A 25,389-nucleotide genomic window follows, 5' to 3' on the forward strand; every position below is an offset into this window, starting at 1 on the left:
CGGGTACCCGCTGCTATGTACATCAGATTCGAACCAGCCAACCGATCCCATCAGCTCGGTGGTCGAGTGGTAAGACATCTGCACAAGAGATATGTCAATTTGGATATGTCAATCAATGTGACATCTCTCTGAATATCAGGCATGCAACTGGGAATTTAGAAAAAAAACCAGGCAACTCCAAACCACACACAAGACTTTGTACAGAATTTTTCAATTTGAAATGGCATTCATGAGAAGTAAAAAACGAGGAAATTTGCGGATCCGAGGGAAAGTTACATGCCTGGAATATGGATGTTATCTGGGTGAACATTAACAGTTCCTTTTCATTTCTCATGTGCAAGATTTGATTCAAGGCTCAAAAGTAGTTCAGGGTGTTTGTTAATCTCATTTTGTTTGGTTAGGCATGGGCGTCGCTGAGGGGGGTGTGGGTGTGAAACCTCCCCAAATAATCATTTTCGTCAGCAAAATCATTGTCGGAAAAATTGTGCATCTGTTTCCAACATGCCGCACGAATAGCCCCACCTATTGTCCCATACTGTCAATGATCGTCTACTGTGAAAGGCACTCTCATTAGAAAGACGGTGTTCAGCTCCCTCCCCCCCCCCCCAAAAAAAAACCCCAGTGCAGCAGCTGGGTGACTAGAGTCGTCTGTCGGCAAATTTGTTATCACCCCACCCCCACCCCATCCCCATCAAGTTAGTCTGGCAGGGTTAGGTCCTAAATTTTGCTATCCATCACAATACAAAACCTGTCTCTACTTGAAAACCATGTCAAATATAGCACTCACCTCTGTTTTTCAGACTTGAGAATTCAGCTGCAGCGGCGTGATGAGTCAACGGCTCCCGTCGGACGGCAACCGGTGCCTTGTGACGAGCGACTTCAAAGACATCAACCTGAGGACTGGCCCGACGAGAGCTGAGCTTATGACCGGAATATGGATCATGCTGACAGATCAAGAAAAAAACAATAGAAGTCAATCTTACATGGTAGTATACTACATACCTGTACTTGCTTTGCGGCGTACTCCACATGCACAAGTACCCCTTCAATGTTTACAAAGACAGAGTTGAGGGCAGTGTTGTAGTCGAGCCCATCACAAGTCCTTTCATCAGTCCAGTCACACATAATGGGATGAACAATAACAAAGGAATGCGTTTAGTCTGACCTGATGATCATAATAATGTCATACTTACAATGTATATAGCGCTTTACTCTAAAGTCTCAGAGCCCTTCACAATTATTACCCCTGTTCATCAGGCCAACAGCTTGAGATCAGCACAATCTGGTCTCTACCCACACAGTTACCCATTTAAACTCCTACGTGGAGTCAATAAGCCAGTTCAGTATCTCGATGAAGAAGTCCAGGTCAAAGGTCAGTTGGGATAAAATCGCTGACGCGATATTACGCTATCATGCGTGATGTTACGCGAATGTCCAATCTGCTCGTAATTAACGCAAAAGCATCGTGCAATCATCTGCTTGTGCATTCATATGCCTTCGATGAGTGTTTAAATTATTATGCCGAATGACCTGTGACCCACATCATTGAGTGCATGCCCAGTTGAAAAACCAAACTGGCTTATTGAAGTAAAGTGTCTTGCCCAAGAACACAAGCACCATGTTCCCCGTCAGGGTTCAAACCCACACAACCACACACACACACACACCGTCGTTTTTTGCTATGCTTCCGAGGATTGGCTTTGTGTTTTCCTTTGTCCCTGTAATATAACACTCTCCCATAGACTAAGCACACAAACCTGCGTTCGAGGACAATAGGCACCTTCCTTCGAGGATCAATGGCCCCTTTGTGCTCCTTTTGTTGTCTGTCCTCGGGCGTTATGCCATGCAGGAACACACACACTTAGCATTTGGGGTTTATGGGTACCGCTATTGTTCGAACCTGATTCCCTTCTTTTGTTCTCCTTTGTCCCCTTAGAAATCTCAAAATATATAGTGTTACCGCTATGGGGTACTGTACTTCAGTTTCTAAGGACAGACTTGCTGGGTACCATTGTCCATATTGTTGCCCTTTGTTCCTGGTACCCCATAAGTGCCAATATGTAAGCACACATGAGTCAGACACCGTTGCCATTGAACCATGGCACTCCACAAATGATTGAACCTACCTCCTTGTTTCGGTCTAACTGGCTCTGAATACGTCGCTGCTCGCTGTGCAGTTGACGACGCATAGCTGATAACGCCGTCATGACATCACGGGGGTCGCGACCTGCCCCGTCTGGACCATCTTTCGAAGTGCCTTCTTGTTCCTTTAAGAAGATAAACAAGAAACACTCTGGTGAGGACACTTTGTTTTTACCTTTAGTTTTTTATTTAACATTCTTTTGGACTGTGAAACAACAACAGTTTCACTTATTCGCTGGATCAAAGCCTTTGGGATAGACAAACATATGATTATTGTGCATTTATAAAAAAAAAAACCCAGTGATATGCAGTACAATCAGAAATAACTACGAAAAGTAAGCGTGCATAAAAAAACCCCAAAGCTTACAAAAGTTAAATTTTAATTTACTCTTTGAGCTATTTTCCAGATTCATCCCCCAAACATGCCAAAAATAGATTCCTTTTTTTAAACTGCTATTTTTCTAGCGATACAAAAGTTATTCACTTTTGAATGAGCTATGGGCCGGTCTATAAAAATTGGCCCATGTTTAGTTATGACTTTTTTAATTGCTTGCGGCCCAACAATAATTCCGTTTTTTGGGAAAGACTGGTTCCCCACCCCACAATCAGTATCAATAAGGACTGGGAACCAGTCCGCTTGTAAGATGGATCTGAACGACCTTGCAGATGCCAAAAAGGAAAAAGAAGGGTTTTGAAGTTGGAATAAAACACACAAGTTGAAAATTTGTTAAGAGAAAAAAAATATAATTAAGACAGCAACTTTTAGAATAAAGATCATAAAGAGGTAACAATATCACAGCAGCACATGAACACAACATGAAAGGCTTTGAACCAGATCACAATAAAAACAACTTTGTCATTTATTAGAAATCAGAGGGGAAAATGAATAAAACTGCTGCAAACTGCTAACTCAGCAAATTGACCTGAAATTTACAAATCACAAAAGTTAATTCACAGAAGGATTGTTAGGAACTTTAATTTTACTCTCAAAAGTCACAAAATGTTATCAGTTTGGTTTAGACATGTTAGATCACATAGAAGTTAAAACCACACTGTAAATCAGTCAAACCTGTTGGACATGTAGCAAGTGCTCCTCTGCTATATTGACTGCCTTCTTATACATATCAGACTGCATGCAGGGGCAAGAAGGTTGTAATCACTAAATATTAGGTCCATGTTTTGCACAAATGAATCTCTTGAGTTTTAAGACACTATTGTCAATTATATTTATTTGTAGATCATCTTTAGGGGGAGGGGAAACGTGAATATATGGACATTTATTACCTATTCTTGAGATAAACTTGCTATTGAGTATATTTAAATAGTATTATCGATGGTAAAACTGTGAAATCCTCAATATAGTTTTATACAATTCGGTTTCACGGATATATTTCTCCTTTGAGAAATATAGTGCCGATGACTTGGCCAATGCAGTTATTAACTCTTGTTAACACAAACTCTGGTTATAGCAAACATAAGTCCTTGGTCTCGACTGTGCATTTATGTGTACAGAGCATAGGACCCATCCACCAGGGGAATAGAAATATTCTCGGTCCTTTCATGGCAAGGAAACAATTGATGCTTTATGATTTATGCTTTGAATTCTGCATGTTCACATCTTTGTACACAACTGGATTAATAAAAGAGCCTAGATCATATCTCACTAATTACATGTACTTTTAAAAAGAACGAGTCATTACCTGCCAATTCTGTTTAACTGGTCCAGGCTAAGAATAAAAGAGTGAATCATTTATCAAAACTGGTTTCAGAAACTACTTTTTGTTACTTGTGCACCTTGTATTTGATTTGTCCATAATTGTCAATGTGCCAACAAAATTAAATTTATGTACATCGTGTACACACATCTGGGCATGTGATCACTGTGCACACACAGGACACCCTTAAATGGAGAAACCATTATGCAAGCTATTGTACAAAGCAACTGCCCCGTGACGGATTATCTGAATTAACAACAGCTAGCACAATGCTTTCGCCATGGACGGGGGCCTCCGTGATAGAATTGGTAGTGTGCCCGGATTGGTCTTTACCAATTTTTCATTACAATGTAAAATCAAGTGAGTCTGGAGTGCAGTATGTAGGTGAGACTAAGAATACGCTCAAGAAGCGTTTCTATGCCCACCGGTCAACGGTCAACACCAAGAAATTAGACACCCCTGTTGGTCATCACTTCAACCTGCCTAACCACTCCATTTCTGATATGATTTTACAGGGCATTGAATCTCTTGGCCATCGCAAGGACTCAGTTCGCCTCAGCAGAGAGAAAGTGTGGATGAATCGTCTTCGAACTATTCAACCACATGGTCTCAACATCCAACTTGGAAATGACTAATCCTTTTCTTCCTCCATTGTCTTCTGTTACAGATAATCCACCTGGTCTTCCTTGTTTGTGTTTACCCATCTTCCCCCATCTTTCATCCCTTTCCACCTCCATACTGTCCGCCCCCCCCCCCCCCCCCCGCATCATCCCTTCACTCTCACACTCTTTTGTCCGCTCCCACTCCCTGTGACCTTTGATCCTTCCCCTTTCTGGTCCCTCCCCTGTTTACACAAGACCCCTTGTGGTTTGCCCTCTCCCTTTGTTTCTTTGTTCTCTCATCCACCCTCCCCTGCATCTTTCCACACCTTTCACACCTAATCCTCATTTTGTGTTTCTTCTTTCAGCCCTGCATGTTTGTGTGCACCCCCATGTTAATGTATGTACCTCTGTCATTTCTGTTTTAGCCTCTGAAGAAGAACTTGCTAAGTTCGCAACGTCAGGCCACATTAATTTTAAGAATAATAATAATAATTATTACCCTGGATTGGACATTTGGGAGACATCCCCATAGACTTGTGCATTTTTCAAACTTAAAAGTGCCCTTACCCAACATTCCCTTGTCCTTTTTCCACGAATTTTGGTATGTTTACTAATTTGACCACGAGCAACAAATATAACCTAAGTGCGACAATAAAATTGTGCCTCGAAAGGGGGGCTGTGACATTAGGGAGACATGAAAATGTCTCCCTAATGCTATATAGCGCACATATCTACCAACAATTAGGTACTCAAGATGCTGGAAATTAAAGAAAATCACTTAAAGCTCACAAGCCTAACAAAATTCAAAATAGAGGAAAAAGATAACAGCATAATGCATGTTCAGGTCTAAAGGTGGAAGGAGAAGAGAAACCTGCAATGCTGTGAGAATTTAACAAAGAAAAGCTTTGAAGATAGAAAAGAGAAAATCATTTGAGAATTGAGACGGCACAATCTTACTTCCTTGGAGACATCAATGAGAAAATCAGTGAAAGTATCCCCAGGTGGACTCTCCTTGAGTATGCATGAAATGAAATGGTAAATGAAATGGTAAATGAAATGGTAAATGAATTGTAAAATGAGTGGAAAGTATTCAATACTGAAAAAGATAATGTAAAATAATGCAAACACAAACACATAGTAAAATATTCTAGAGCTGTGCATTTTAGAATAATTAAGTATTCAACTACTCGAACTAATTTGATTTAATAATTGAATATTTCACATGCGCCAATCAAGTTTGACAAGTGCTTGCCTACATGTAAACTGTATGCATTGATCAGGAATTAAATGGGCTGCTGATTGGGATCAGCACACTCATGCACCTGCGCCTACACCTGTCCCTGTGCCTTGCCCCTGCGCCTTGCACCTACACCTGTGTCTACACGTGCCCCTGTGCCCTGCGCGTGCATCTGCCCCTGTGCCTATACACTGCCTTTGGTCCCTTCCCCTGTCCAAAATTGACTATGAGCTTAATAAAGTATTCAGAAAATCATGTATGTATCGATATATATTTTTGCTGACTAACGTTTGACAGACTTCAAAGATGCAATGGGAGCTTATGCATGTATTCCCAATGCAAGTTTTCAAATGATGCATGTAAAGGAATTGCCAACAAAAATTTGGCATTTGATAAACGATGAAACCACCCAACTTATACGATTAAACAACATCATTGATGCTTTTCTGCATTTTCTGGAGTCACATTTTTTAATATTTGAATTGCAAAAGCTATTTGGTGGATGATCAGATATTCAAATATATAAAGTATATTTGGCACACATATACTGCGCTGCCTTGATAACACGCATTATTAATTGCAAAGTAGCAAAACTGCAAGTGTCATTTAGTTTAAGATCTTACAAATCTGTGACAAATTTCTGCTAATGTAGGGCAACCTACATGAAATCACAGTTCATTACCTGTTAGAAGTACACCGATCATTCAACTTGTGATATTACAAGAATAAATCCATTTTTGTTATTTTTGTCAACTTTCAAATGAAAATCATTTGTATAAGGTGCAGTTTTCTATACTACCTGGGCGTATACATGGAAACTGTGCGTAGCACAAAAAAAAAAGACTTACAGAATTGTATGAAAACAAGCCCGGATGAAACTGCAAACGTGTTGGTGTGAAAATAAAAGAAATGAAAAAAAGGTGAACAGTGAGAGAGGAGAAATATGAAGGATTGTATTGGATCAAACAGAGGGGGGCTAGATTTTGGAATTCTGAGGATTGAAACATAAATTGTTATGAACGTGCAATTTTAGTGTGATGTTAGAAGCATTATTTGTAAAAGGCTTGGGGTAAATAACAGTTGGAAGAAAACATTCAATTCCAATAAAATTTTGTCCTAACAATTGAATAATTATTCATAATTATTCAGGTTTACTAAGAGACTTGCTGAGCTGTAGGCCAGAAGGGAACAGAATTCTAAACAGGGGCGTCGCTAGATGTGGTGGGGTGTGGGGGTGGGGGGGGGGGGGGGGGAATGACACCACGCATTATTCGTTTTTGTCGGCAAAATGGTTGTCCTGTTGGCAAAACCATGAATCTGTCAGATAATATGCCGCAACAAATAGCACCACCAATTGTCCGATAGTGTCCAACACTGATGAGCCTCCTCTCCCCCGTTTATTTTTTTGCGGCCAGAACAAAATCCAGGCTACCTTCCAGCACAGAATGGTCTGTTGGCAAATGTGTTGTCACACCCCCCTCATTATAAAAGTGATCTGGCAACGCCCCTTGTTCTAAACTTCCCGTCCCCATCAAAACAGAAAGTTGTCAGACATGTTGTCAAAGACATGTTGTTACATGAGTACAAGAGTATAAAAGTAAACAAATGCACAAAGAAATGTAAACATTTAACACCAACAGATGCATAAAGATGAAACAAGAATGCCCATATTTTACAGTATCTTTTGAGATGTGAAGATTTAACTTTCTGTATCAACAGATGCAAAAAGTAAAACAACAAATTTCAGATTTTGTGAGATCTGGTTTTTGTTATCGGATATGAAAATTATAAGCACAACGTTGTTACAAGATTTCTTTTTTCCAAGACCTAGCCTACTTTTTGTGTATACATGTATAACTAGTGCAAAACTTGTGTGCAAGTCCAATAACTGAAAGCAAACAGAAAGAAAGGTTTGTGGTAGTTAAATATCAAGCAAGTTTTGTAAAATCAAGTTCGATTTGGTGCAAGGGTACGACACAAAAACCAGGCAACGTGAATCTAACGCACACTTGTTTTCAACACACTGCGTTCCACTGCAAGTAGCTTACAATTCTAGGTTTATTTTTCGGTTCCTTTTGTCTCGGGTTCGGAGCCAAAACCTTAGCATGCTCACTCCAAGAACCACGCTGCTGGCGCCAACCACAGACAGATATTGAAAAAAAGAGAAACATGCAGAGAATATTTACAGCAGAAAGAAGCATCACAAAATAGTCACATCTAAAAAATGGGCAATTCCACAGAATTATAAACCTCAATACCAAAATTTCGAAATGTATATCATTTTGAAGCTTATTGGGTGTATTTTATTGAAGTATAGTTTATTTTTAAAAATGTGCACCTGTTCGACTGTTGCTTACACCTAAACAAATAAATAATCGGTCCTCAAAAATCAATTAATCTGAGTACTTCCCACACTATGGTGTTTCGAGACAACTTCTACTACAGCCAAAAAGTAGGAAGAGTAATGGCTTTTTATAATTATTGCATTGTAACTGAGACATTTTATGAGATATACAAATCCACTTTATAATTTATAACTATGATTATGTTGCCTTGTCCAAAATGTACGTCCGACACTGTGGAACTGCCCATATTCTAAGACACGTTCTAAAATGCCGATACAGGGATGCACGATATCGAAGAAGTTTCAAAAAGAATTAATCTCACTTCGATTTTGTCGTCGTCGGACAAGCTGTCGTGATCCGACAACAAATCAATCAGACGAGCTTCCTGTGTTTATGCAGCAGCGACAAAATCAAAATATCAAGTAAGGAGTCATGTACATTGTAATTTAAAATCCGAGAAAAGTTGAGGGCAAAGTTATCCCAAATTGGCCGATTGTATCGAGTATTAATCATGTTAATCCTCCTAGTCTTCTGCACTTCACAACCCTTCAAGGTTTGCAAAATAACTCTGGTCCACAGAGTTAGCACCCACACTTCAAATTCATTTGAGGTACTCTTCTGTGGAGACACATTCCTTTGGGTCTTCGCCATACAGAAATAAAATGTTAACAAAGGTACCAAACATTTACAAACTACATGTTATCGAAACAATGATGAAACACGTACAACAGATCTTACATTGTTCCTTATTCTGTCCTCTTCCAGAAGCTTGTAAATAAATTCATGACGCAAACAAAAACAAAAGACAAATTTTACAAAATTGAAATTTAAACTGGGGTAACTTTCCCAAAGTGTGCATAACTTTCCGCACATAAAACAAAAGGAAACAAGCCAGAACACAACTGTTTATTAAAAATCTGAAACAAAGTTAGTCCAATGTTATACAGAATGTCGAAGTAAGAAATCGGGACACCAGATGTCAGTGACATACATGTACGTTAACGCACTGGGAGTCAAGAAAGGTTTAACAGTGTTAATACATGTAAGAAAGAGTTCAAAGGTCGGCTGAAAAACACATAAAAATAGGCCATGTTCTTGAGCTGTAACAATACCATTTTGGAGGCATCAACAGACGTAAATCTAAGGTTTTGATGTACATTAAACATTGCAACCGGTCAAAAATTACACTTATTCTATTTTAATTTTGAGATTTAAGCAAAGTAACTACACTGCTTCAATAAACAAGATTATTCTAGTATTTGTATGCAGAAAATGGCATCGTTACAGAACATTTGCTCAAAAACATGGTTATAGGTCAGCTCAGAGCAACCATTACTTCTGCAACTTTTATTCACTGTTATAGTACATGTAATTCCTCAAACAGTTCCAATACGGGCAAAATAACAAGAAAATTAGATGACAACTGTCAGTGTTAGTTCCAGAAAAGATTACTCAACATAACAAATGAAAAATCGATACATACTTCGAGTGGACCAGTCAAAGATAACAATAGAAAGCTGTCAGTTGTAACTTTGAAGAGACTGAACAGGGAACTGCAAACCCGCAACAGAAAGTGAGAATCAAAACCAACCAATCAAAACGCCAACAAGTTGTGCCGGGTACCTTTTTCGTGGCTGGAGTCTGAATGCGATCGACTTCATGCAGCAAAGCCTCCACGTGTCCGTGTTTCATATCCGGACAAAACTGCAAGAGGGTATGCCGGCTCATACGACGCACCGTCTTTTCGGTCTTGTACCCGTTCTCGGCCAAAGCAGGAGCATATACAACCAGGTCAGGGTCGACAGAGCGGAGCCAGTCTACCAAATCAAACTCCTTGGTTTAGAAGCAAGATTGCGAAGGGGACAGATATGAATATTTCAGCCTTATAAGCAGTGATCGACAGGTGTTAAATGGAGGAAGGCACAACTAGAAATATTTACTATTATTATGAAGTGACTTTCTCTACTATTAAAGAGGGGCAATTCAGAGAAGAACCAATGGTGTTTATATAAGTCACTCTTGCGGGAATGATCGAAGCATGACCAAAATATCATGTTACTTACTCAGGTTCTTCTCGGAACCACTTCTCTTCTTAGAGACAGTAATTTTACACGGCATATCCTCTAAAATTTTCCCATGTACTATTTTTAAGTTAATCCACACAAGTCAAGCTTGGCATAACAAAATCTATAAGAGGTAGGGAAAAAATGAAGTGACACGCCGCACACTGCATACAATCAGAGAGAAGACTGCTTGTTAACATTAGTAACGACATACACATAGGGTATACTGTCAATCCATTTTATGTTTCCCTTCACCGTCACAGATTTCAGATTTACCTTTACTCGTGATTTAATTTGTAGGTGCTTGTGATACACGGTAGCACTTAACACCAGTTTAAGCTTGATTTGGCTGCTAGATATACGTTCTTCTTAATTTTTACATGTATGGACTCCGTGCATGAAATGTGACCACTATCGAGAGCTCCATTAGGGGAGACACACCGCATGCGTGCAGTCATGTTTTACCATTACATCTGAGGACAAGGCATTGTCTTTCCCTTTGCTTCTATAATATAACACTCTCCCATAGACTAAGCATAAAAATTTGAGTTCAAAGACCGTTTTCAACAAAGGATGTATGTTCGAGGACAACAAAGAATCTGTTGTTCTCTCTTTGCGTATCTGTCCTCGGGATAAGAGCGTACTGATTTGCACGTGTATGGTGCGAAATGCACACAACTAATTTATCCTGAATTTGCACAAGCCCAAGTAGCGCCTTCGCGTGAGCACAAGGCATACAATGCCTTCAAGAGGCCCTCTCAGTGGTCTCCCCCAACTCTCGCTTTGTAACCATTGAAGGGGGTACTTAATTGTGCACAGAGTCTACAGTACATGCCACGGCACAATTACATGTTGTATTAGTACTAGACACGACAGTTAATATGCTTCGCATTAGATAGTTACATGTACGTTATGCATACCTGCACATACAGATACACTATTGGTTATCCCACGAGCGCGAGTGGAACACAGAATAATGTATTGCATCTATGTCCCACATGCGTCTGTGGGACACAGACGCACTACATTATGCTATGTTCCAGAAGCCCAAGTGGGATAACGAATTTATCTTCAAGCAAACTTGACGCACAGTTAGTTAAGATGGAAAACACACCGTCTGCTGTACAGCAGTTTTATACGTGTGTGCAACGGGAATGGTGCGCGCATCTTGGAATAGCGCAATACCGGTATGCAGAGTGCGGTATCGGCCGTGCTACATGGGATAATGTAGCACAGTTTGTTGTCATGGATCGACCAATCAGCATCAAGGAGTCAGGTTTGCTTTAAGATAAAGTAGAATATCACCGTAACAGACATAATGGGGTGCACAAGAGATCAAGTAGTCTTTCGTTAAGCGATTTAGGTCATCACATTTTGGGATCATTGTACGATAAAAATGGGAGAAAAAGGAAAACATGTTCATGATCGCAAAATGTTCAGTATACATGTAGCAATATACTGTACATAACCCTAGCTTGTGATGCCTTTCAAACTTCTTTCTGATGTAGTGGTTATTGCTACAAAAGCTTACAAGTTGCTACAAAAGCTTACATGAAGTTATACATGTAAACTTCAGTCATTAAAATGATACTTATTCTACCTGTATTATTTGGGTTAGTTACGGAAACTGACACTAAAAAAACAATAGGGGGTTAAAATCTAACGAAGCCACTAAACACCAACAACTCTGTCACACCAACTTCCAGAAAAAAACTCACAGTAGATTTTCCGGGATTTTCCAGAGGTTTTCCTTGTGATTCCTGAACATCTTTCCCCTGTCTTCCATCACCAGCCTCATCCCCTTCTCTCAATTTGTGTGTGTGCAGCTTTTCCATGGGACTCAGGGCTGCGTTTTCCTTGGAAATTACCCGCGGGAGAGGGGATTTCGAGGGAGATTCCGGCGGCAACCGGAATTTGTCCAGGGCTTCCAGCTGGGCGTGCTTTTCCGGGATTTCTTTGTCAGGGAAAATCCGGGCCCTCTCCTCCGAGGTTTTTCCAGTGGGACCTTGGGAATATTCCCATAAATTTCCCAGAGGATTTTCCTTCTCCCGTTTCAGTTCTTCCTGTGGGGGAGTCTGGGAAGGGGAGAGCTCATTCCAGGGGGAGGAGATGTTGTCATTGGAATTGGGATTAGCATTGGGATTATCCCTAGTTTGGGGACTATCCTTAGTTTTGGGATTATCCAGGGCTGATGGTTTCTCCTTTACGGATGCAAGAGGCATATATGGCAAAGGAAAATGACAAAAAGGAAGAATAAAAGGCTGAATGAGTTTTGATAGATGTACTAAGCGGAGTATAAAAGACATGCAGGCAAAGTCTGAGTTTGCTAAGCAGACAGAATTTGGAATGATTCGGAAAATTGGAACGATTTGCAAACTTAGACAGCATGCTGAAGAATATACAATTATTCAATCACGTGAAGGTCATCAAAAAACTGAAGTTCTCTACATGCAAATGTTATATTTTTTACAAAGGAATAAAACAAATTCATAAAGGGGTGTAGTATTTGAGTTAATATTTGGTGGTATGGTGATTTGGGGACAGTGTTTGTAGAACATGCTAATCATGCTGTATATATACTTCATATCATGCCAGACACATTCTTACGTCATGTGCTAGGATGAGTGAAAGAAAAAAACTATCACAAGAACTTTGTTTGCCGTGTTCCATTTGTAAATACGTGTAAATTCAATGCATTCAGAGAAAGGCCTTTAGGTAGGAATGGAAGGATATGATGACGATTGGAACTTGAAGAAATTATTGACTACAATATTTTCAGATCCTTCAGAAAAAGTTGAAAAGGAGTGAATTTTTTTTTTAATATAGTACAATTACAACTTTTCTTTTTTATTATGACTGTGTACCTTTGAGTATGGTCTGTTGTATATATCAGCCTGTGAGGAAAAACATGAAATTTTGAGTGTCAACTTCATTTTACTATTGAACGAATGTCACGGCAAAACACGTTAATTCCATTGCACATCAAGAGTTTTAAATTTTTGACAGCAAAGAAACACTTTACAAGATTTTAAACAGAAACAAAAAATCTTGCTTTGGAGGGATAGCTCAGGTTAATAGACAAAAGAAGCCACTGGTCCCCATTAAGTTTTTACCTTGAAAATTCCGCGAAAATATAAAAAAATTCCCATTTTTAAGAATCGAAGCTTTCAAAACTACTCAGCTATTTCCTTTTGCTGTTTTGCTTTTCCGAGCATAATTGTTCGATACATGTAAGTAAATGTAAGATTAGAAAATGGCATGTGCATAGTGTAAGAGAAATGTGCAAGTGAAAGTGTTGGGGGAAATGGCAAGGGCTGGGATACGTCCATCCAACTGATCGATATTTCATTCTCACAAAATGTTGGACACACAGCAAGACACAATCAAACTATATCTGCATTCATCATGGCTCCACAACCAAAGATTAATAACAGGGGTGAGTAAAACAATCACGAAACCCAAATGGCAGGACCAATTTTTTAATATAGTTTTGCATGTAGCACTTTCAAAATCCATGATATGAAAGCCTGGTCATTAAGTTTCTTTTAGCACAGAATTTTGAACACAAACACTGTTTAAAAGTTCTGTTCACGGATCCCAAACAAGTAGTTTTCTTTCAGCAAAACGAAATACAATTCTCATAGTAATGTGTGTGAATTGTTTTCGTTTTGCTGATAGAACACTTACCATTTTGTGATCTGTGGACAGAACTTTAAAACGGTGGTTGTGTTCAAAATTCCATAACTTGAAAAGTAAATGAGCGATTTGAATGATTCTTGTACTAAAAGAAAGCGCATTGATTGGGTTTTTCATATCCTAGATTTTGAAAATGCCACAGGCACAATTTCATTCAAAAATTGGTCCAGCCATTTGGATTTCGTTTTTTTTTGCTCGCCCTGTATATAGTTACAACCAAAATGACAAAGGTATGGATAGTCATGTATGTTATTACTTGTTACATGCGTGTCACAGAATGAGTAAGATGTACTGTAAGATGTACCTTTGGAGTTTTATTTGAAAAACAGAAAGTTATTTTTCTATTTTGGGCACCAGCAACCATCTGAAAAAGGGGTTGCTTTTGTTTAAAAGCACATGTACGCATACAGATCTGCCTGGAGAGTAGACTGGATTTCAGTCCTTACATTATCAATTCTGATAGGGGTGGGAAACAGTCTACCCAGTGAGAACTGTATTATAATTTGAAATTTGTGAAGTAAATGCAGGCAGATTTGTTTAGGTCAAATTCTCTACAGAGTGACTAGTTTTCAAGTTTCACCCAGAAACATTTTTCAAGCTGAATTTTGTCTTGTAAAGTGAATAGCTTTAAGTTTCAGCCCGAAAAATATATCTTTTGGATTGATACTTGAAAACATCAGGAACAGCACATCTTTAACAAGAACACGCACACACGACAAAGTGCCTCATTATACAAACACACTGTTTGTACTGTGCGCAATTTGTGGCACACTCTTTCCTAAGTATACAAGGTGATCAAAATAAAATCGTAAGTGCTTTGCAGCTCGGCAAACATGCTTAGATTAAACAATATGCCCTATACCCCCCCCCAACCCCCCTAAAAAAGGATCAATGAAAAAGAAAAAAACTACAATCTAAATTTGTGGGAATTCCATGCACACAATGCAGTTACATACATGTATACACGTACATGATTCATGCTTTTGTGCACGCAAAAATGTAAAATCAAATTGTTCTGGAAAAGACAAGTTTTTCTCAAATCACTGATTTCTCATACAATGGATTTTGGGCTTTGAACATGTTGAAGGGGAAGGGTTTGGCTAATTCAGAAATGTATGGTAAGACTCTTTAACCCTAACCGCCCTGAATCCTTCAAAATCCTCTTTGCCAAAGTGAAGGAATTTGGAGGATTGAGGTTACATGGCAAAAATGTGTTACTGAGTTTGTAGGATGTACTTTGTCAAGGTCTTGGGCCGGACCTTGTGTTGTTTTTGCTCAGCCATGCAGAAAAATATAGGCCTGGATTATGTTTAAAATTTTCCATACTTCTCCAGGAAGTCGCTGGCCAAGCCTCAACATATTGACAGTCACTGCCGCGGGATTTTGCAGGATTCAGGCAGTGGTCACCCCTCCACGGACCATATTCAAGAAATAATGGAGGAATTTGCAGGAACGAGGCTATATGCTATTTTTTCATGAGGCCAATTGGAGGATTTTGCAGGATCGAGGCTACATCCTAGCAAAAAGGCCTAGGTAGTTAGGGTTAAAAGTTTTGTTCTACCAGAGTGCATGCTGTGCAATCTACAGGTAAAGGGAGGGGGGGGGCCTTTCTTTTTTGGTTGAGTGTATATACTCAGCAAAAAAACTCCTCTTTGAGGCAAACGCTTAGTGGTGCACTTTATTGTGAATCCCTACTACCTCACTCCATACAACCTACTTTGGCTGGCTTGATAGGTCTAGCATCCATCTCTCTCTGAGACTTTGTTGCGTAACAAAAAGTGATCAAAAGGAAAGTTTCTTTTTATTACAAATGGCAGTTTCTGTGAACAATCTCAGTCATTAAGTCTAACTCAGTACCAGATGCAACACATAGCAACGGATGTAAACGTCTGTAGTCCGGCAGATAGGCACAGGGATTGTGCCTTTGATGATGAGTGAATTTATCATTTTCATGTTGCTCACAAGCGTTCTTGTACATTCCAATTCCAACACTGCAGTTGTCAACCAGCATATTTTTTTTTTTAAATTTGATGATCTAGCCCCATGTAAAGTAATAGTGAGTTGGGTTGTACAAACCTTAACCTAAATCCTACAAAACCAATTGTTGGAGTTTGGAGGATTTAACACAGCTGCAGCTAATGAACACATAATCATGTATTATATATAGTGTAGAGCATCGATCATGTCAACTACATTACATTAAAAAAAAAAAGGTAAAAATGGCTCCCAATATACTCCAGAAGAAAAACAGCCCCCAAAAATATTTACTTTGAATCAAAGAGCTGTGAGGAATTTACCAACAAGAAAGATGAGAAAAATGTTGAGACTAGACGATCAACCAACCAAGTTTGAAGCCTGTTTAGCAAATCAAATTGCCTCTTTCTTAAAAGGAGAAAAGGGTGAGATTTAAGGCTTCGCCTGGTTTGCATGTCACAGAAAATCTGCACCAATTGTCGGACTGTCGAAAAGTCACTGAGAAGAAAGCAATTTTCCTGCTTAAAACTATTTAAACCATGATTGCTCCAACAACTTCAATAAAAAATATAGTCATCCTCTTTGTGTCACAAAGATTGCGGAAGTACATCTACATGTATGAAGCAACGAAAAGATGAACAGTAACCCATTACTTCAAGTCCTTCTGATGGCGTCATCCGTGGAATTGTAGAAAAACACCGCTTGCAATGAACAATCAACAAGCTTACTCTAGAACTATTAACCCAACCTGCCCTGAATCCTCTTTGCCAAGGTGGAGGAATTTAGAGGATTGAGGTTACATGGCAAAAGTGTGTTACTGATTTCGTAGGATGCACTTTGTTCAAGGTCTTTGGCCGGACCTTGTGTTGTTTTTGCTCAACCATGCATAAATATAGGCCCACTAGATTATGCTTGAAATCCTCCGCAATGCTCCAGGATGCCACTGGCCAAGCCTCAACATATTGACAGTCACTGCCACAGGATTTCGCAGGATTCAGGCAGTGGTCACCCCTCCACAGACCATATTCAAGAAATAATGGAGGGATTTGCAAGATTGAGGCTATATGCTATTTGTCCCTGAGGCCAATTGGAGCATTGTGCAGGATTGAGGCTACATCCTAGCAAAAAGGCCTAGGGAGTTAGTGTTAAACAAAAGCACTCATTTGATTTCACGTCACAGAAAGAAAGATAGCTGAAAAGGCATATACGGTTTCTGATTCATGTGCAGAAATTAAAGTTTACCAAGAAACTACAATCATCACGTCAGCTTGTGTTGAGTCCTTCCCGACTGAGAGCCTAAAGTCAAATCAAAATCTGGAAAAATTCTGAGCAATATTTTTGTACTCACTCCTGGTGGCTGGCGAGGTGTTCCGTGAATTTTGTTTGCTGCTCTTGGTGAATCCTTGGGAGAAATTTAAGAAGGAATTTGGTTTGCAGTTGAGTTACGTTTTCATGCACAACTTATACTATCCATTGCAATACTTCAGGTACATGGGATCATTTGCTTTTTGTGTATTTTTTTTGCTTGAAGTAACAAAATTGCTCAAAAGTTTTAGTAGGGGACCACTAAGGCAAAACAAAAAAATGTTTCTGCTTCCGGTTTCCCTACGTACCCTATTCTGACCGCCCCTACCCTAATTTTTTTGTGAAAAAAAAATGAAAAAACAATGGAAAAAAAACAACCAAAAAACACCCAAAACTATCAATTTCTAGCTATTACCCGTAACTACACGCAGACGCCTCCATATGACTGTACATACAAAAAAGTGCCCCCCCCCAAAAAAAAAAACCCACCCCAATTTCCCTACCTACCTACCCTATTTTCAAATGCCATGATATCAGAAACAGAATATTTTTTTTGTTTGGCCTAACCTGTTGGATTTTTAGCTCAGTGGATACTATACATTTTGAGAGAACAAAATGCATGATTTTTTAGGTCTTGTAACTTGATTCCATTGCTAACACATGCCTTTAAAAAAAAAAAGTGAGCCCACAGGCACTCTATTTTGAAACCACCTTCAATGTTGTTTTTCTGTCGAACAATACCATTTCAGGTGGAATAATTTCAAAGGGTACATGTATTAGGTACCAGTCCTATCTTCACTTTGTGCAAGGTTTCTGTTACAAAAATTTTGTACTTTTTCGGGTAATTGCAAGGTTACACTTTCCAAACTCTTTTACAACGTTTATATTAAGCTTTACTTTAACACTTCGAGCTTCAAGCCCAAAAAAATTTACGCGGTGGAACCACCATGAGAATTTTATCACATTACGTGTTTTTAGGTCGATAACCCTGGCATGCCTGTACATGCACAAGATGTAGGTCATTCACATGGCCAGGGATTGTTTACAACCTGTCTGGGCTCTGGGCGGCACGAGGGGTCGACACAAAGGGATCGGCGGCACTTAGGGGATGGCCACTAAGATGTCCAATTACTGCACAAAGGCATTAGCCGCCATCTTGGCTTCTGTCTTTCAACACTCCTTACTCTGGAGTAGCTAGGGTCTGGCCAATGGGAGTCTACAGGCTTGTGGTGTATAGTAGGGGTGGGGATTACATGGAAGCTTGGCCTTATTGGCCCATTGAAAACAAACTTATGACCATATTTAAAAAACAATGAGATTTTTTTCACGGCGGCCCTGCTCAAAGTGTTAAGTTGTTCTAAATCAAAAAGCAGTATTTGAACCCACCTTTTTTTCTTCCTCTTTTTTCTTCCGGAGGGTTGGGATTGGTGGCGAGCTTTGCCTCGGTGGATTCTGGTTCTAAAAAAACAAAGTAAGAATATTAATTTTTACAGACTTGAGTCCACAACCTGCAAAATTACCCACAAGATCAAAAGTTCAATGCACCAGACCACGAGGCCACGGCACTGCATGAAACGTATTACATGAACATCAGTTTTATTGTCCCAGAACTTATCCAGCAAAAATATACCAGCTAACATATCATGCAATGCACATTGCTTTTGTGTACTGGCTTTGCTAAATGTGTTACATTTCCGCTTAAAGGGAATGTACAACATTTGCTTTTGCTGCAATTTTCAGAAATAAATGGATTTGGAGGATTATAATGTTATAGGAAATATTGTTTAACTGATTTGTTTCACGTTTTGGGCTTGTAGATGCTGGAAAAACCAAGAAAATCGATCGTGTTCTTGTAGTCCGGTTCCCTGACCCGACTTAAGATGAAACGGAGCAATTTGTAGACTTTGGGGAATTGTAAGGTCAGAGAATCAGTCTGGCAGGCTTGTTCCTCTTCACATGTGTGTAATCAATTGCAAAGAAAATGTGGAATAACTAAGTATGAAAATTAGGAGCAGTTTTTTTAAAATGAGCCAGTTTTCTCCAACGCTGGTCGGCCGACCAGCGTTGGAAAATACAATTTTTCTTGAAAATGTCAGCACACCAGGAGCCACAATTTTACAGGATGCTTTAGATTGTCATTCCCTAACAATCCAGTAAGGTATTTCTTGATAATTTGATCATTTCGTTTTTTGATGTATGCAAATGTTGTATCTTCCCTTTAACAGCTCAATGATATTAAAGGAAACATGCAGTCCAAAATTTTCATAACGTATTTTATTTTATATATACATTCATTTATGTGTATTAAATGTGAATTAAAAGCAGAACTGGTTCTGGTGTACGTTTAGTGTGGTAATTTGCCGTCCAAAATTGAACCCCCCCTTTTTGATTTTCGCGGCAACTCCAAATGAGGGCGCTGTTCATGACATAAACAAAGGCAGAGAAATCCAGGGCCCGTAAATGACGTCTGGGTACGAGACGGATTAGCGAAGCTACTGTGCTGTGTGTATGTGCAGCCGCCGCGTACCCGTACGTGGCATTATATGCACACGTACGAATGTGTCTACATGGGATATGTACAGTACACGTGGACGTGCCACGGTGCCACCGTTGTCGAATGAACACAACGACGGCCGTCATGACCGTAAAAGTTCCGAAGACCGTCCTCTTCTTTCCTTAGCGAATCCAATGAAAATGGTACAGATTCGTCCGATTCGAATCAGAGTTCTAATGATTCAGACACTGACTCGATGTTTTTTTTAGGGGCATGCCCAAGTTGCTGTACAGACCAGCATCAAAGCACGACGGCTCAAAGTGCAGCGCAGAGGGCAGCGAACTCACTGGGCCCGGACCACTTTGCTCTGGTATTTACCTTCACTTTGGCTCTCCAAATGCTCCGATATTTCGGATTTACTGGAAACAAATGAAGGCTTACTCCATCCTTGGTAGTTTTGCTACACCCAGCAGCCACACACCTTGTCGGCATGGCCGAAAGTCGGGTGTTATTTCTCCTCGATTCCGAACGAAACACCAGAAAAACTTTCAGTGCCGCAATGTATATGTACATGTATTATGATGCACGCCGCAATGCCGGTGCACCCGCAGCGCGGCAAGTCTCTGCCTCCGCTTGCGTCATACCCCTCGCGAAGTTTTATGTTAATGAAGCTTCCCTTTGTGGGGCGGAGTAGTTTGACCAAACATGTTCACAAATTATTTTCCCCCATTTATCTTAGAAAATAAACACCGCCATACACAAAATATTGTTAAGAACATCATCCTTTATTGATTTAAGCAAAAAAAATGCAATCAAAATTTTATTTCATGTTCCCTTTAAGAAAAGGCCTTACCTCTTTGTTTCGGAGTGCAGGAATGGGTGGTGAATATCGTTCCTTCTGGAAAGAGAAAATATATTATAAAGACTGTTAATGATCCTACATCATAATTTCATGAATATCCAGGGCAGTTTAATGATTCCAGATTGGTCCAGAAGTGGTCACATGGCATCTGTTTCCAGTTTTTGATTGGTCCGCAGGAGGAAAGTGGCATGGATTCACCATTTTCCAAAATTTTAAATAAGACATTTTAGATCAAGACATTTCAAAATTTCACCTTACCAATCTGGTAATTTTCACCAAGATCCAAAAATGTAGTGCTCATAAACATATCCTCACTGAAGGGAAAAACCTAGTATTAACATTTTCTGAATTTTTTGGGTTGACCTTTAACATAAGTTGACCCCTGACCTGATAATTCCTAGCCATATAAAAATCTGGATATAGCCTATTGGAAGTGGAGTCACTGTCCGCCATGTTACCACATATCCAGTGTCACATGAAATTTGGACTCCCATGCAATCCGGTGCCTTAATATCATTTTATTGGTTAAATGTTCACAATCCTCACGTAGGCATGCGCAGTACTACCAGTGAGTCAGTATTTCATAGTCCGAATTCACAAAACACTGGCACAGCTGTGTTCCGTGCTGCATCGCGCAGTACACGTGACGCGTGCACCTACCTATAGGGAGTTGTTTTTTGACGACTCGCGAGAGAGACAACCAAACATAGCTAGAGGGGTGTCCCAAAAAACATCAAGTAAACTTGTTGAACAAAATGGTTTTATAAATTTGGGACTTTTGGACTGAAAATGTTAATGCCGGTATTAAACACTGTATTTAAGAACAGTTGGAGTTTGGATGCTGATAATTACCCTCGCCTGCGGCTTGGGTAATTATCAGCACCCAGACTCCAACCGGTCTTAAACACAGCCAAGCACATTTGAAAGAGCGTTCAGGAACCAATTGTACCGGTGGCTTCACTTGTTTGTACGGCTGAGGATGGCCAACGAGCTATCCAGATTTTTGAAAATGAAATGTTCACTTTATATGTTGATCTTTGACACACATTGACCCCTGACCTGCTCATTCTTAGCCTGTTCCTGTTTGCGCCTGTCCTCCTCTCCTTCCCGTCTCCTTGCTTCAATCACGTCATGTTTCTTCTTCTCTGCTTCTTTCTTCTGCTCTTCAATTTTTCTCTCCAGTTCTTGGGCCTGTCTTACTTTCTGGAGGGGTTCAGGAAAGGTTGAATTAAAGTTAGTATAAATATATGCACAAAAGTTGCAAACATTAAAAAACAAAACTATCAAATTATTATGAAATACCTTGCTTGACTTTACCTACATGTAATAAATAATCGGCATTTAAAAATGCTCTTATTAATATTAGTAAACTAAATCACAGCGCTTAGAGTATTATTATTACCCCTGATCATTGGGCCAATTAAACATTCCAAATACCATCTCAGCTCCATGGGTAGTATACAGCTGGATGCTGCCTGCTAGGCACAAGCAAGCTTATTCAATCATTTACTCATGGGTGGAGAGAAGCAGTGAGTGACAAAGTGCCTTGCTCAAGGGCACACGCACCATGACCCCGGCTGGACTCGAACCCACAATCCGCAGCTTTACCCACAGACCACGAATCCAGTGCCCTTTAACCACGATGCCACAACACTCTCACATGTAAGTGAATAATGGTCTCCAGCATCCTGTGAAATCATGGCACCTGGTGTGCTGTCATTTTCAAGGAAATTTGAATTTTTGTATCAATTTCCAATGATAGTTGGCCAACCATCGTTGGAAAAAAAAGAAAGATCTTTTTCAAATGCTGCCCCAAATTCACCAAATGAAGTTGGTCCAAATCCATGAATGGGGTGTAAGCCAGCTATAGTCTGGTTTCCTGTCTTGACTGACAATTCCCTGACTTCAAAAAATAGCTCTGTTTTGTCTGAAGTACCGGTAGGGTCGGGAACCAGACTACAAGAACGACATTTTTTCTTGTTTTTTTTTTCCAGCATCCATGAACACAAAACTTTAAACGTATCAATAATAAATACCAACCCCCAAATCTGTTCATTTCTGAAAATTACAGCAAATGCAAATGTTGTGACCTTTAAGTATGGTAATTACCATAAACTCTATATTATATACATGTACATGTTAAGACGATACATGAACAAATATGAAACCATTTCAGCCTACATATAGTATGTCAAATAATATATATAATCACCTGAAGTTGTAATTCTTTACGCATTTTTATTTGAACTTTTTACATGTAATTCGCTGTATAATGCTGATTTTAATTGAAGTAATCAAGAAGTTTTTGGGAAAGATACAATATATAGTTTCCTGGTTTTTAAGGAGCCTACTCTTATTCGAATTTTAGAAAACACCAATGTTTTCAATAGTTGATCTCCATAGAGGAAAACTGTGCAGCTTTGTTAAATCCAAATCAATTACGTGCATCGCAATGACAATGCAACTTACGACTAGTAACCATGGCGATTAATTCAACAACAACACACAAACAATGGAACAAGCCTGAAAAAGACCCGCATGTGATCAATTATGGTGTACTCAGGGGAACAATTAATAAATACACTGTCAATCCTTTTGTGTGTGTGTGCGCTAAAAGCATTGTTTAATGGCATTACTCTTTGCAAACCCAACGCTCAGGCAGCATAATGACACAGTACTGCACACAATACATATGTACTGTACCAGAGAATATGCAATATTAAACCTTCACAGATATCTTTACTACAGCATGTACATGTAATATTGACAATTGCCTTGAGCAGTGACCAACAGCCTGGGAATTTCTGATAACATCTGAAAAATGTTATTGCCTAAACGTTTCATCTTTGGCTTGATAAGCCTGGGTCTTCTGGTAAAATTAACCGTTTGTAACGAGAGTTGTATGGCCTCTATGAGAGGGGCGTGTCCCTCTCCTTGGATCCAGAGGGGTGGTAAATGCTACAAAGCCATCGCTGAAACCCTGTCGTGGTTTGAGGCCAAAGAGGAGTGCATCAAGATGGGGAGTGTCTTGGTTGTGCCCGAGTCTGAAGATGAAGTTCAATTTCTGATGACTCTGCACTCTCAGTTTTGGATCGACTGTAATGATCTCCACGAGGAAGGTTTGTTTAACCAGTATCTTTGCAATCAGTTCCTTGTTTTTCCACATTTTTTTTGCATAAAGTTTTAAAATGGAAGCATTGTTTTGATTTTTGCTTGTACAACAGGTAAAAAAAACATGTCCTTCTTTTGATCCTACATAACTCTGTTGTTTACCAAATGGAATTAAACCAAAATTTCACATCTAAAACAAGGGATGACAAATTTTATGGAGCGAGTTTCATCAGCTTTGAGCAAGAGGCTCAGATTTATAAGCCATACAAAAAAAATACTCACTTTCAGAATCTGCCACTTTTGATGTGGTGTCCTCCGGTGTCGATACAGCACTGGAGACGGTGGCGGAAGGCGCGTGCTGCAGCTGAAAGCTTCTGCAGGAATGCAGGGTCATCCCTGATGTCATTGCACACCTCCTCGATCGTTTGGCGCAACACACAATCGAGGTGTGCAATGACATCAGGGGTGATCCTGCATTCCTTCAAAAGCTTTCAGCTGCAGCCATGCCTTCTACCACTGTCTCCAGCACTGTATCGACACTCTGAAAATGAGTATTTTTGTTTGTTTGACGTTTAAATCTCAGCCTCTTGCACAAATCTGATAAAACTCACTCCATAAATTTGGTCATCCCTTGTTTACATAAATGTGAAATTTTGGTTTAATTCCAGTGGTAATAACAGAGTTTTTAGAATCAAAAGTAGGATACATGTATTTTGTTTTTTTACACGTAGTATATATCAGCTCAACCAAACTCATTATAAAACAGTACCAATGTTTCAGCATTTGTAAAAAAGGCACACGTACATGTACATGTACATTTATACATACATTTGAATTCTATAAAAATGGCTGTTTAATTTCTTGTCTGCATATTCGAACAGGTACACGTACGTGAAGCTGTCCGTATGTGTTGCCACATGCAATTACCAATTCGTGTAACTTATTAACCCCTTGGACGCTCCCTTCCTTTTGAACTTGTTCAGGGTTTATTTTTTCGTCAAGGCATCCCGCGTGCACATCTGAATTGGGCTCCGGATGAACCCAACGATGATTTCTCTCAAAGCGGTGAAAGTGAAGAATGCGTTATGGTGTGGACAGCTTTGGGTGAGCTTAACGACTATCCATGCGACCGTCCCGTCCATGCCATATGCAAACGACTGTCACCACAACTGCATTTTTAAAACCAACTCTGAATACTGTCTATATAACCCTAACGATCCCCAACCAGCCAAACTCGAACACCAGGGTTTGTTGGAATTTGTTAGGATGAATACTGCACTAGTAAACTGACTGTGCTTTACGTGGGATTAGGCATACCACATATCAACAGAGTCCAGCTGTTTATGTGCACACAGCACAGTTTACCATACAGTGTTGGGATTTGCAAGGATGAGGAAGGTTTCTAGTAAATCACCATAGGGAGTTAGGGTTAAATCAATGATTGTATCAAGTCGACGGAAAACAAATTGATAAATTGATATGTATCAAGCATCTTGAATTTGGGCGTGGTCCCTGGCTACATAGCATATTTTACAATTTCTGACTAGCGTCACTTGAACAAGGATATTGACGAATTGGGGAGCCGCCAACATAGAGCTGGATAGTTGGTAGATAGAGCACCCGGAGGTTGCAGGTTCAAACCCCGCTCCAGTCAATTACTTTGTTCAACTTTGAAAAATGTATTAGTCAATATGTTAAAACTGAATATATGACAAAATATGGTACCAATGTTCAAATTATTATCTTTTTGGTTTTTTTTGGCCTCAAGAAATCTTGACTGATATCGACTGGTACCAAAGAATCAAGAAACTGTTAACAATGCATTAGAGGCCAATAGAATCAT

At 39.6% G+C, this 25,389-nt stretch overlaps 1 protein-coding gene across 20 annotated transcripts in view; it reads right to left on the bottom strand.

The window, feature by feature from the left end:
- Window positions 1-25,389, bottom strand: part of LOC119728857 (centrosome and spindle pole associated protein 1-like) — an 82,901-nt gene that overhangs the window by 8,271 nt on the left and 49,241 nt on the right. For 9 of the 20 annotated variants that reach the window (XM_038201269.1, XM_038201268.1, XM_038201266.1 and 6 more), the window contains 15 exons: window positions 21,495-21,638; window positions 20,427-20,471; window positions 18,466-18,537; window positions 17,123-17,176; window positions 15,518-15,559; window positions 12,969-12,998; window positions 11,823-12,305; window positions 9,665-9,874; window positions 8,780-8,809; window positions 7,745-7,822; window positions 5,417-5,470; window positions 3,843-3,869; window positions 3,212-3,271; window positions 2,127-2,267; window positions 788-944 (listed from right to left, as the gene is read on the bottom strand). In XM_038201269.1, coding sequence (XP_038057197.1) covers window positions 788-944; window positions 2,127-2,267; window positions 3,212-3,271; window positions 3,843-3,869; window positions 5,417-5,470; window positions 7,745-7,822; window positions 8,780-8,809; window positions 9,665-9,874; window positions 11,823-12,305; window positions 12,969-12,998; window positions 15,518-15,559; window positions 17,123-17,176; window positions 18,466-18,537; window positions 20,427-20,471; window positions 21,495-21,638 — 1,627 coding nt within the window. The remainder of the gene's footprint in view (window positions 1-787; window positions 945-2,126; window positions 2,268-3,211; window positions 3,272-3,842; window positions 3,870-5,416; window positions 5,471-7,744; window positions 7,823-8,779; window positions 8,810-9,664; window positions 9,875-11,822; window positions 12,306-12,968; window positions 12,999-15,517; window positions 15,560-17,122; window positions 17,177-18,465; window positions 18,538-20,426; window positions 20,472-21,494; window positions 21,639-25,389) is intronic. The other 11 variants (XM_038201273.1, XM_038201271.1, XM_038201270.1 and 8 more) reach the window with 11 other exon arrangements.

This window comes from Patiria miniata, unplaced genomic scaffold, assembly GCF_015706575.1.
Source record: "Patiria miniata isolate m_02_andy unplaced genomic scaffold, ASM1570657v1 HiC_scaffold_20, whole genome shotgun sequence".
Lineage (NCBI taxonomy): Eukaryota > Metazoa > Echinodermata > Asteroidea > Valvatida > Asterinidae > Patiria > Patiria miniata.